Here is a 12,335-nt window from a genome sequence, read left to right as displayed (position 1 = left end):
GGCAAAAACAAAATATTCCAATAGCATAAAGCAATTAAGAACTGCTAGTGTGCATGTTGGCCTTTTCATTTTTTTAACAAGTAATCTTTTCTCATTTGATTTTGATAGTCTATGTCAAATAAAATGTCTAATCAAAGCATTGTTAAAGTAAATAAAGATCAAATGGATAATGGATAAAAAGTAAAAAAGACCACACTTTCTTTCCAAAGATGCAAATTAGCAAAGGCCTCTCTAATAAAAAAAAAAAAAGACCACCACTCATACAGTGCTAATCAGTGATTCTACTCCACAGCATTTCTCCACCTGAGTCATGTGACCAGTATTCATTTCTCCACCCGAGTCATGTGACCAGTATTCTGAAAGGTTCCTCCATGTCTCTTCAACACACTCCAAGCCTTTTGTCAATAAGCATACCAGTGGTCAATCAATAAAACTAATGGCTAAAGTATTATGTTCCCAAAACCCTCAGCTGTTTGTGCATTTGTGTAGTCAGGCTAAGATATGTGCACCATGTAATTGACAAACACAATGCTTTAAAAAAAAAAAAGTGATCTTTTTTTTTTTTTTTTTTTTTAAATATCATATATTAAGACACTTCATTCCAGGCCCATGTCTTCATTTAGCCTTTTTCTCCTTGTTAGACCTTATTTTCTCCTTAGTCCCATTCCAGTTGTTTTTGGCCTACCCGTCCCCCGTGATGTTTTCCTAAAACATTCTTTGCTTGATGCTCATTATTGCATAATGAAAAAGAGCTGCAAAATTAATAAACAATTAATATAGTGAATACACATCTAATTAAAACACCACCAGATGTAATTTTAGAGCATTTTTCTTAGTTCAAGTCTTTGCTTATCTGATCTCAATGATCTTACAACTCCCAAAAAAAAAAAAATAAATAATAATAAAAAAAAAATATATATATATATATATATATATATATATATAAAAATTAGGACTTGCTCCATTGTTGTGACTGAGCTAGTATACCACTATCCCATATTCATAATCTGTGTTGCTAGGATTCATAACATCTAAATAATAGATTTGATAAATTCCTACTTGTCCATACTGCCCTCCAGTGGACAAGTTTTATCTGTTCAAAGTGTGCAGTGCACGCTGAATCCATTTGGCATGTTGCATCATTGGCCTAATTTGAACCTGAATAAAAACATAAAAAAATAAAGGATTGCAATCCTCACTGGCTGATGCAGACAATAATTTTCAATCCAATACTTTCATTATTGCCTCTTCTTGAACAACAAAAACTCAACTATAGCAACAGCTGTTTATTTAGTCTAGTATTCAGTTTGATATACATCAGTCACCTCAAATATGTTCATTCTTTGCCAGTAATGGTCCTAATAACATTGCGTGTGATACACAACATTACACATTTATAGTTTGCTGTACTTGCCTTAAAAAATAAATAGCTACTTTAGAACATGAGAGGACATTCAGATGATAAGGATTTACTTATAACTTCATCAACTATACAAGAGCTTGTGAGATGCATGATGCTTTGGGATGATAAAACAAACTATCCAGCAACGTATGTATGTTTATCCTCACACACATCCATACATGCACACAAACACAAAATTACTCCTAGGCATACCAATCTACAGCCAGGAATTTCATGTTTTATGAGCAACTGTAGGTCTGTCTCCGGTCCTGCTCCTGAAGTTCCCCAACATTGCAATTGTGTCTTCTTTTTACCTAACATTTCAACTCATCTGCTAATTAAAAAGACCTAAATGAGTATAAACAATGTTAGAATGAGAAAAGCAGCAATATGTGCAATGCACAGATGCTCAAGGACCCTGAGGGTTGGGAAACACTGGTCTATCTGCAGAATCTGGCATAACCTACAGTGTGCTTAAGCCTACAGGAATTCCTGTGTTAACAAACAAGCTCATTAAATATGATGAACAGAAAATAATTTGTGAAGGGTGAAATCCAAACCAGCTTCATCCCTTCTCTTGAGTAAAGAAGACCAACTTACATAGTGTGAGCCACAAACTAAAGACTAATAAGGACAAAAGACAGATGAGCCAGTGGCAGGGGGAGGGGAAAAAAACAAAAAAAAAAAACAAAAAACAAAAACAAAAAAAAAAGCACAACAACAAACACATGAGTGCTTGCACTTTTCATTCTCCAAGCCCCTGACAGGGGCTCTGGTGGATTCATATAATAAGAGTTCCATAGTTCTCAGAGTGACTCTGGCACCGCAGATGAGTTCATGGAATATCACAAGGCCTCATTGCTGACATGGCCCATCACTGGTACTGTCTATAGTCCCCAAAGGTAGGGGCAGGCATAGGGGAAGGCTCCTCTATGAACTGTGGACCTGAAAAAGTGACATTCAAACAACAGTTAGAATTCAGGAGTTCTTTAGATATTAAATGTCTCCAGTTAAGATGTATATATTTGTTTGTTGTTTTTTTAACACTTACCAGTGGGGAACTGCGATGAAGCAAACCTTGTGAGGAGGATTCCTGCACCTTCTATTAACGCTAAGAGTATGCCTCCCATTGCGGCAGAACCGACCATTGCCACAGGCCCATCTGTGGGGAAAAAGCCTGAATCAGTACCAGCTTACCACACAAGTCCCACAGACAGCAGAGAGCCAACCCAGAAAATCAGACGAATCCCACAAATGTTTGTGTTAATTTCTGTTCTTCATTCTAAGGGGAAAAAAACAGCTGCAGCTGACTGAACTCTGTTAGTCCAAAAGCCAATCTACACATGTATCTGAAACACAGGCCTGTAAACTCACTTCTGGCAGCAAGGATGGCACCCGTCATGGCTCCACTTGTTATAGAGTTCCAGGGGTCCTCTTTACCACGCACCTTCACCAGCCCGCAGTCAATCATTGAGAAGAGCCCACCCCATACTGCAAAGCTTCCTGTAACATTCAGAAAGCCACTTTATGAATTCACAACAGGAAAAACATAAAAAGAAACAACACCTGATTGTGATTATATAGCTATACTGCCTTTGCAATGTTCTTTATGATATATTAAAATACTGAAGACCCTTTGATATGATTTATCTAAACACCCAAAGAACACCTGTCATGTCAAACTAGTCTGGATGCTCACAGTACACAAGTAGAAACGATGTGTTGGAGAGCTCATTTGCATATTACAGCCTTATGGAAAGGCCAAAATTACAATGCTGATTAAAAATATATTTTCAGTCCTAATTTACAGGCTATGACATTTATAGGCTGGCTCTCCTTCTCCAACACAGCCAATGCAGCTTAATTTTGTGTGTAATTTTCATAATACCCCACCTGCCTCCAAATGCACACAAAATGGGTTTATATGGAAAGAGACTATATTAAATGTGAGCTTTCAAAACAAATGGACAGAAGGCACAAGACTGGGGTTCACATAAGACACTGACCTCCTATTTGTGGCGCTCTGGTCCTGATGGCTGTCATACTCCCCTTGAGCCTATGGTTCATCCCCTGAACAGAAGACAAATACACATGAAGAATCTTGCAGCAAGGTTACACTAAAAAACAGGGATAACATTCTAGAAAAGAAGCTTCATGCAATGAAAAGGGTTGTTGTAATAGTTCCCAAAAAAATATAGAGTCAATCACATCCATCCTAAACTATATATACACTCACTGAATTCAAAGACAATCATGGCAGAAGATACAGCACATCGGTTTAGGGAGCACTGGGCCACTCAATTAACTCAATTTTTTAAACTATTCTGTTAGAATGCATAAGTGCAAAAACAATAATCATTTAACTTAATGACCAAGCAATTTCCATCCCAGACAGAAGCCAAACTTACTGAAGGAGCGTTTCGAAAGCCTTTGACAGCTTGGAATATACCTCCTCCTATGGCTCCCATTGTGAAGGCGCCTCCGCAGTCATCCACTATCCTCCAGGGACTGAAAGGTAAATAACCAACGTCGAGGTAAATAAATTATTCAACCATCTAGCCAACAAACACACTGATCCTGGATGCTATTAATACCGGTAACGGAATGAAATACAGGTCTATCCGTAATTCCTCATTTGTATAAACCTTATTTTTCTTTTAAATACTGTCTTCCACTATACATTATAATTTATGGTCCCAAGAGGGAAACTGACGGCAAAAGCGTTCGTTAGAGCAACAAAATACAAATATCTGAAAATTAGACAGCGTTAATAAGTCAAAGTTAGATAAAGCGAGCGAGCTTTCTAACGCTAGCTAGAATACCTAGTGTAATAAAAATAAAAATTAGGTAACTAATTAGCTAGCAGATACTGAAATTCTACAACTGTTGCTCAACCCCAAAATTTTACACACATATGGAAGCGTCAGAAATAAAACGCAGAACTACATTCAGTGTTAAAACTGCTAAGAGAACAAGGTCATTCAGCTAAATGTCAGCTAAGCTAAGCTAAGCTAAACTAACGCTAAACTAAGATAAGCTAAGCTAAGATACACTGAAGTAAGCTAAAATAAGCTAAACTAAGCTAAGATAAAATAAGCTAAAATAAGCTAAGCTAAGATAACGCTAAACGCACCAAAGGACATCGCGGCTGGTCCACCGCTCCACGTGACTACAATTGGATAACAACTTTGACAGCGGACCTAAAAGTAGCGTTTGTTTAAATCGAGATTTATCCTCGTTGCTGGGAGAAAAGTGAATTCAAATGTTACATGTCAAAAAGATGTACAATAATTCCAGTTAGTCGGCTTACCACGGCTCCCTCGCGTACTCCTCCATTTTGCTCTTTTCCTGTTCACGCAATCAGGAGCGTGACGGTGTGGCTTACGTCACGTAACCAATCTGAACTGCGCCCTCTAGTGGGAGGTGGGGGAAAGCAAAAGAGTATCTACTTCCTAAGCAATTTTGTTAAGAATTTAGTAAACATCCAAGATTTCCGAAGTCATACACCTTATTCTGGAATTATTATTATTAGTTGCATTTTTATAACGCCTTTCTCAGACTTAAGTACACTTTACAGACAGATATAAGCTTTTTTTTTTTTTTTTTTTTTTTTTTTTTTTTTTTTTTCTTTAACAAACACACACCAATGAGAAGCAGCAGCCAATTTGCACACAGTGTATGCTATCAGAAACCACAACCCCCTCGGAGACTGCACTGGGTGGAGGTTAAGACTGGGACAGAGCCCATCACTGGACAAACCTGCACACAAGTCTCATTCATTCAGTACAATTTAGAATATCCAATCAACCTAAACCTCCATGTTTTTGAACCATGGAAGGAAACCAGAGACCCTGGAGGAAACCCACACAGACAGAAACTCCACCCAGGCAGGGACTTGAATCCCTAGATCTGAAAGGCAAGTGTGCTATCCACCAAGACACCATGCTTGCCATGGAGTTATTTATGGATTGGGTTAGTACATTGAACATTGCTATAAGATTTAATGTGTGGAAACAGCAATGGAGCAATGGAGGTGGTCGTTGGCTACTCCAGTTAATAACTTACTTTCCTATATAGTTCAGGAAGTATAACAAAGAGGTTTATCTCCTCTTGTGGTTGATATTTATGTCATGGGGTGCTCGGTACCCAGAGAGAGGCATATGCCCACTCACTCAGACACACGCAAACACACACACACACACACACACACACACACACACACACACACACACACACACACAAACACACACACACTCACGCACACACCGTTCCTGCCATGCTCCCAATTACCCGCTTATTAGTCCTGTGTACCTGTTCCCAGGTTATTGTTTTATTGCCCCTCTATTTAAGCCCACATTTTCCCTCCTCCAGTGCCGCACATTACTCCCTGCCGGAGTAGGAGAGTCACTGCTGTCACTCACTAGGAGAATCCTGCAGCTTCTATAAGGACCTTACCACTCTATGAAGAGAGACCTGCTGTTTTGTTTGTTTTTGCTCACTGCTTGTGCTAAGTTGCTACTATAGAGACTCTGCAACCAAACATGCTTCTCACTCCCTCCTTGCCACCGTTACAATTTAAAGGTAGATAATAGCAATCCAAAAAGATATATAAAATATGCTTTACAGGTAAACGGTTTGTGCATATTTATATCATATTAAGATCAACACAATATATTCATTATAATTACTATGTTGAATAGTATAATGTTCTAATATTATAATTGTACAGAACAAATTGCATCAGTAGTGAAATGTCTCATTCACAGCTTCATCAGAAATTGGTAAGGAATCTCAAAAGTCTTTAGGGGGAATACCATTTGCAAGTAATGCCATACAATATGATACATGTTTATAAACATTGATTTCCTAATAATAACAATTTGCCATAACAGTACTATAACAATGTTCCTGACAAGTTGACAGTTCCCTTTTCTTCTTACCTACACTTTCAGCGATTATGAAACTAAATCTAAATCTAAATTTAGAATTGATGTCATTGATGTGAACTTGTGAAATATTTTCTGGGTGACGAATTATTAATAAACACCAACAATTGGCAGTAGCAGAGCAAGAACATCTGTGCCAAGACATAAAGTTCCCCCAAAATTTGCAGTTCCGTGTATTAGCCCAGGCGAACACATCAACTTCTCTCTCTCTCTCTCTCTCTCTCTCTCTCTCTCTCTCTCTCTCTCTCTCTCTCTCTCTCTCTCTCTCTCTCTCGCTCTCGCTGTGGTGTCATTGTTTAGAGACAGGCTGTTGGCAATATTCCCATTATTAGGAAGGAGAAAGGAATGAGTTGCAGACAAAGTCTCCATTTAGAATGACCAAATATAGGCATTTCATGGTGCATGGACTGAGACGGGGCAAATGAAATATAAACTGGGCTGATGTTATTCAAATCAACCTTCACATTTCCAAAAGGTCTCTATTACTGAACAAGATGTTCCTTTGCTAGACCCTCTGCTGTTCACAGGAACTATTATTTCTATATAAATGCTTTCCATTTAACAGAGGGAGCATTTTCCAGGGATGTTTCGTTAAAGTTTTGCAAATTACCTATCTGCCCAGCATATTAGACAAGTTCTATGTCCACGATGTATGCTGATTTGCAGGTTTGAAATTATTGGTCTATGATGTTAACAATTTCCAAATTCCAAAACATACATAGCTTGAGTACTAAAATAGAATTAGGAGTATAGTTAAGAGTTAGTACACTGTGTGTGCTGCATTACCTTAGACAAGAATACTGCACTACACTGTGTGTGTGCTGCATTACTTTATTAGGATCTGCTTGACATTTTGTGTTTATCATAACGAGTGCCATTACTCATAAATCATTACTCACAAATCATTACTCATGAATCATTCTATCTGCTCATTCCTCATGGTTTACACTGTGTAATATCACTCAACAGATGACTATAAAATACTCTTTTAACTGAATGACTTTTATCTGGATGATAAAATGTGATGATTGGGTTAATTTTGCTATGTGTGCAAAATAAGAAAAAAAAGTTTTTATAAGTACTGTTCATTCTTATTTAAGTGTAGCCTTGCTTTATATCTTGGAATTGGATTTCCTAAGATAGGAATCTTAAAGAGACCAACCATGTCTCCATCAGAGAGATGAATTAAATAGTACAATTTATTAACATGATAACATTTCTTGTAGTCTAAAAAGAACATTATTCCACCGGTCCAGCTGAAACCATGAGCATGAGAGAAGTGGTGCTCCAAACTGTAGCAGTGCACAATGTTGTCATTCTCAAAGAGCAGGAAGTTCTCCTAAATCCTAATGCACTCGACCCAACCAGATACCATGTTTAGAGTCAAATAAAATCCTATCCTTAAAAGGATCATCCTGAGTCAATTGTAAAACCTACAAATTCTAAATCACCTTCAATTTTTTTTACATATGATTTGACAATAACTATTATTCTGTTAGAGTGATTTACTTAAATCATGTAATGTGTTTGCATTACACAATAGTCAGAAACATAACTTCAAAAGAGACTCAAAAACCAAATAAGTGATTCCATATCGCTACACTCCTGCAGAATTTCTTATGTATCAACAAAAGCACGGCAAAAAAATGTCTTAATTGGAGTAAACATTGTGTTCTGATTGGAGTTTCCCTTTAAATCCCTGATAATGTAGAATCCCATAAATTGATTAGAATTCCAAATATAAGGATCTGTATACTGTCAACACATATCGTTAATTACAAATCATCCAAAAAGTATTACAAAATGTATCACTTCCCATGGGATCCATACACATACATGCATACACACTGTACTGCACACACTCACCATATGAATTGTTTCACTTAGTGCAAATTATAAACAAGGCGTCAACATAGGCTGTCTGTGTCAGCCTCCGAGCACCACGACTCCACCATGCATCCGTTCCTCTTCACAGTCCAGTGTATTGTGAGAGAACCCCAAGATGAATGATTGCCATCTTCACCTCGTTGTGTCTCTATAATACAGGGCAGTAGCAGACTGTGTGTAAAAGAGGACAGATGTCAATCTCCTTAATGTGTGTGAGATGTCTGGCCTTCTTTTCTTCATCTGTCTTTCATGCTTTTCTCTCTGCAGTCTGCTTATTGTAGAAGTTTTGGTAATGAAACCTTTGGGGAAAGGGAAAAAAAATCTTATTTACCAGCATTTACAGAAAATAAAAGGCACCGTATGTTCAAATAAAGACATTGTGATTGTGTGAATTAATTAATGCAGAGCCAGTAAGCATGATTTCAAGATAACATAGGTTAGCATGGCTGCATGATAAAATGCATAATTGGCATTAACGCTTAACCAAATGAGGGTTATTTGAAACGTTTTGAAACATGTTTATTCCGAGCTTTCTGAGTTTATCTGCCACATAGAAACCTTTAACATTTTTGAAAGTTTTTTTCATCTGAATTCACTTTAAGATGTTAATGTTGGGGTAGGGAAGTGTAATTTCTTGCCTTTTTGAGTTGTTTAATGTTGGCATCCCTTATGGAAGCCAAAAGCTGGTCCCTGGAGTTCAGGCTTATACCTCGACCTCCAGTCCTATCATCCAGCTTTCTCTTTGACACAGGGGTCAGGGAGTTCTTTAGGAAGTCGCCATCCAAGATTGGGGGTGGTGGGGGTGGTAAACCCCCAGGTGGTGGAGGTGGAGGTGGAGGACCACCAGGCCCCTTCCTGGGTGCCAGTTTTGGGGATGGTATAGGCGATGAAACAGGAGATGGTTTTGGTGAGCTCCTTGGGGAGGCTTTGTTGAAGCTAGTTTTTGGGACCTCCAGTGAGTCTTTCTTGTCTTCATTTCCCTGGGCTTGGGCCTGCTTCTGCTCTTGCAGCCTCTTCTGTCTCTGACGGTCCATGTTACGACTGAGGATGTTGGTCACGGTCATGCGTGGACCAGCCAACTCAAAGTGGTAGCCCAGTTTAAGAAGAGCTGTATTTTCTTTCAAAATCTTTGTCATCTCCATCTCTGTTTTGCCTCCACAGATGTGCCGCTGATTGTGAAAACGGAGCTCAGTGAGGGTGGAGTTATATTGAAGTGCTTGGACCAAGGCCATGATTCCCTTGCTAGTGAGAAGATTGGAGTCCAGGTTAATGCTAGTAATGGTTTTGTTACTGCGTAAGGTGCCTGCGATAGCATAAGCCACATGGTCATCTGCACGGCAGTTAGCGAGGGCAAATGTCTTAATATGTGTGTTGTTTTTCAGCGCTTCAGCGAACTGAATGAGGGTATTGACTTTAATGACTTCAGAGTTGTTAACATTGAGCTCAGTCATCCCAGGGTCATTGCAAGAGACTCTTTCCAGATCTTCAGCAAACATGTTTGTAGACTCGTCTTCCTCCTCCTCCTCTTTAATCTTGGTTTTTGAATTTTTATCTTCCACACAGTTTCCAACTTTTTCTTCCCTGCAAGGCTCATGTACTTCATTCTGGATCTCATTATGCCCTTTTGCAACCATCTTTTCTTTGTTCATCTTTAGTTCCCCTTTTCCTTTAATAGGTTCCTTATCCTTTCTCACATTCACATTTTCTTTATCTGTGCTATCAGCATCTTTCCTGAAATCCTTCTTGACCATGTCTTTATCATTGGACGTCACTAAATCAGCTTGTTTGTTGACACTCTCTCTCTCTTCTGATGTCCTCTTTTCATCTGTTTTGGTCTCTGCAACCAGATTTTCCTTTTCTAACTTGGGAACTAGGCCTTTCATTCTGCTGTCTTCTTTTTTCCTGAATTCTTCTCTCCTCTCTCTCTCCTGTCTTTCTTCTTTATCCTGCTTCTCCTGTAACCTGGAGATCATCGCCTTTGTCTTGTGGTCTCCGGGGTCTCTCCTCCGGCTTTCCTCTTTTCTGTCCTTCTCTTTACAATCCTCCTTTTTTTCCTGAAGTTTGGAAATCAACTCTTTTGTCTTGCTGCTGCCATGTGTTGTCTCCCACCTGTCTTTGAGCTTGGAGTCATCGTTCACTTCTTTCACCTTGACTTCCCCTTCCCTTTCACTCTCCTCCTCCCTCTTGAAGTAACCTGCTCTAGCACCTTTAGGATTCTCTTGGATTCTTGAGTTCCTGTCCTCTGTTTTATTGTCTTGTATACCAGGAACGCTGGTTGTGGAAATGCTGGTTTGTCTCTGAAGCCTTCCATCGCTCATCTCCTGACTCAGGCCCATCTTCCTCAGATACTCCTGTTTTCGACTTTCCCTCCTGGGCTCACCCTAAAGAGAAAACATCAGCAAGCAAATCTTATGGCTTTATCGTTCTATACATTCATATAAGCTTACAGATTTATAGCTGATTTATACATTTATTGGGAACTGTTGGACCCAGCAAAAATAACAGTCTTCCAGTCATTTGTGTAGGTCACCAATAAAAATGTAAATATTTTATACTGGAGAGATGTTGTGCATTTAAAAAAGAAAGAAAAGGTAACTGCTATTAGGCTATTGCCTAGATGTTTACTAATCGCAGGCTATACAGGTAAATGTCAGCACCATTCTGACATTATTATTATGTAGGACTAATAGTAATTACTATATATATATAAAAGTAATTAATGTCTGTACTGTAGGTCACCAGCTATTTTATATCCATTCCATGAATCTATTCAGTGGCTGAGTGTTTGATTTGTGAGCCAGGGTCTGTTTGTCTGTGCAAAGCTTCTAGGCTTGGCAGACCAGTCCTTAAAAGGCAGTGCGCGAAGGAGCAATCAAGCGAGGAATTTCACCAGGAACACAACAGAGATGACAGCAAAACAGAGTCTCTTCACTTCCACTGAGGAGTTCAACACACGCGCACCCTGCTGTTAACATAGCTCATTTCCATGTCCATCTATACTCCCTTATCACTGCAGACCTCAATGCAGAAGGCTAAAAGTTCCAAAATTTAAAAAGACAGACATTTAAAGAATTAATGTTACAATTGTATTGTACTATGTAATACAACATACTATTATTACCAGCCATGCTGTAGTTTCCTAAAAAGGCTTAAGTACAAGGAAGGTCCACCGTCATCAGATACTTATAAGAGGCTTGAGAGGATAGCTGACTGTAAGATTAGTATGTGAGCTCGTTTATTTATTTATGTATTTATTATTTGCATTTTTAAATCATCAAATTAAATAAGTCAAAAAACTGTTAGCAACTGTGCCAAGTGTTATTTCTTAAGCCCGTTTCATACCTCAGTGGACAGGTTCCTTTGCAAATGAGTTTTGGACTCATCGTCGCGATTACTGAAGTTGGATTCTTTCTTAGGTGCGGTTTGTTTTAAATCCGTTTGGTCCACTATTATAATCTCGCTCGGGTCGGGGTCCGGCACAGTTGACACCTCCTTCTGCAATTCCTCCACCTCTTCGGGCGACAGGTTTAACAGCAAATTGTCGAGATCCGGGTCCTCGCTTACCTGCCGCCCAGTCCGCGTAAGTCCCCTCACCTTTCTCCTGGACATAACTGCGCACTTGGAAAGCCTAGATGAGAAGACGCTTTGTGCAGCAGTGGTTGTTTCACCTCTTGTGTATTCCCATAAATAAACACAAATACCTTTAAGGGAAAGAGCAGTGAAGTTCAACCGAGTGTGGTTTGGAAGTCCTGATAGCGTACGGTGTTCGTTCGGAGGTGAGAGCTTATGGCGCAACGGTTTCTCATCACTAGTTAGTGGTGCTTGGACATTCCTTGAAATCCATCGCGACTGCCTGCCCATATTTAGATGATGGTACACACTCCTTTAAAGGCAACTGGGAGGGCTATGGTTTACTAAAACCCCAAAGTATCCTAGAAATAAACGTACTTCCTATTTATGATAATATTGGTATACTTTTACTGCAGTGGTGAATTCATAGGCTAAGGAGCACTAAGTAACAAGACTGTACTGTTTTGCCTGCACTGTTGAATTAATATATTAATTATGTAAGCATTATATATGTGGTCATAAAATATATT

At 39.0% G+C, this 12,335-nt stretch overlaps 2 protein-coding genes across 2 annotated transcripts; both read right to left on the bottom strand.

Annotated features, from left to right (window-relative positions):
- Window positions 1-1,271: 1,271 nt before the first annotated feature.
- Window positions 1,272-4,789, bottom strand: timm17a (translocase of inner mitochondrial membrane 17 homolog A (yeast)). The gene is made up of 6 exons (XM_027012487.2): window positions 4,713-4,789; window positions 3,811-3,910; window positions 3,409-3,472; window positions 2,777-2,905; window positions 2,454-2,564; window positions 1,272-2,347 (listed from the first exon to the last, which is right to left on the bottom strand). The coding sequence occupies exons 1-6, from the start codon at window positions 4,736-4,738 to the stop codon at window positions 2,277-2,279; spliced, it is 501 nt and encodes a 166-aa protein (XP_026868288.1). The 5' UTR covers window positions 4,739-4,789; the 3' UTR covers window positions 1,272-2,276.
- Window positions 4,790-7,163: 2,374 nt separating this feature from the next.
- On the bottom strand, window positions 7,164-12,022 carry lmod1b (leiomodin 1b (smooth muscle)). Its single transcript, XM_027012439.2, has 3 exons — window positions 11,578-12,022; window positions 8,874-10,616; window positions 7,164-8,534 (listed from the first exon to the last, which is right to left on the bottom strand). The coding sequence occupies exons 1-3, from the start codon at window positions 11,842-11,844 to the stop codon at window positions 8,508-8,510; spliced, it is 2,037 nt and encodes a 678-aa protein (XP_026868240.2). The 5' UTR covers window positions 11,845-12,022; the 3' UTR covers window positions 7,164-8,507.
- Window positions 12,023-12,335: the final 313 nt, after the last annotated feature.

This window comes from Electrophorus electricus, chromosome 20, assembly GCF_013358815.1.
Source record: "Electrophorus electricus isolate fEleEle1 chromosome 20, fEleEle1.pri, whole genome shotgun sequence".
In the NCBI taxonomy this organism is placed as follows: Eukaryota; Metazoa; Chordata; class Actinopteri; order Gymnotiformes; family Gymnotidae; genus Electrophorus; species Electrophorus electricus.
This window is presented reverse-complemented; position numbering and strand designations above follow the sequence as displayed.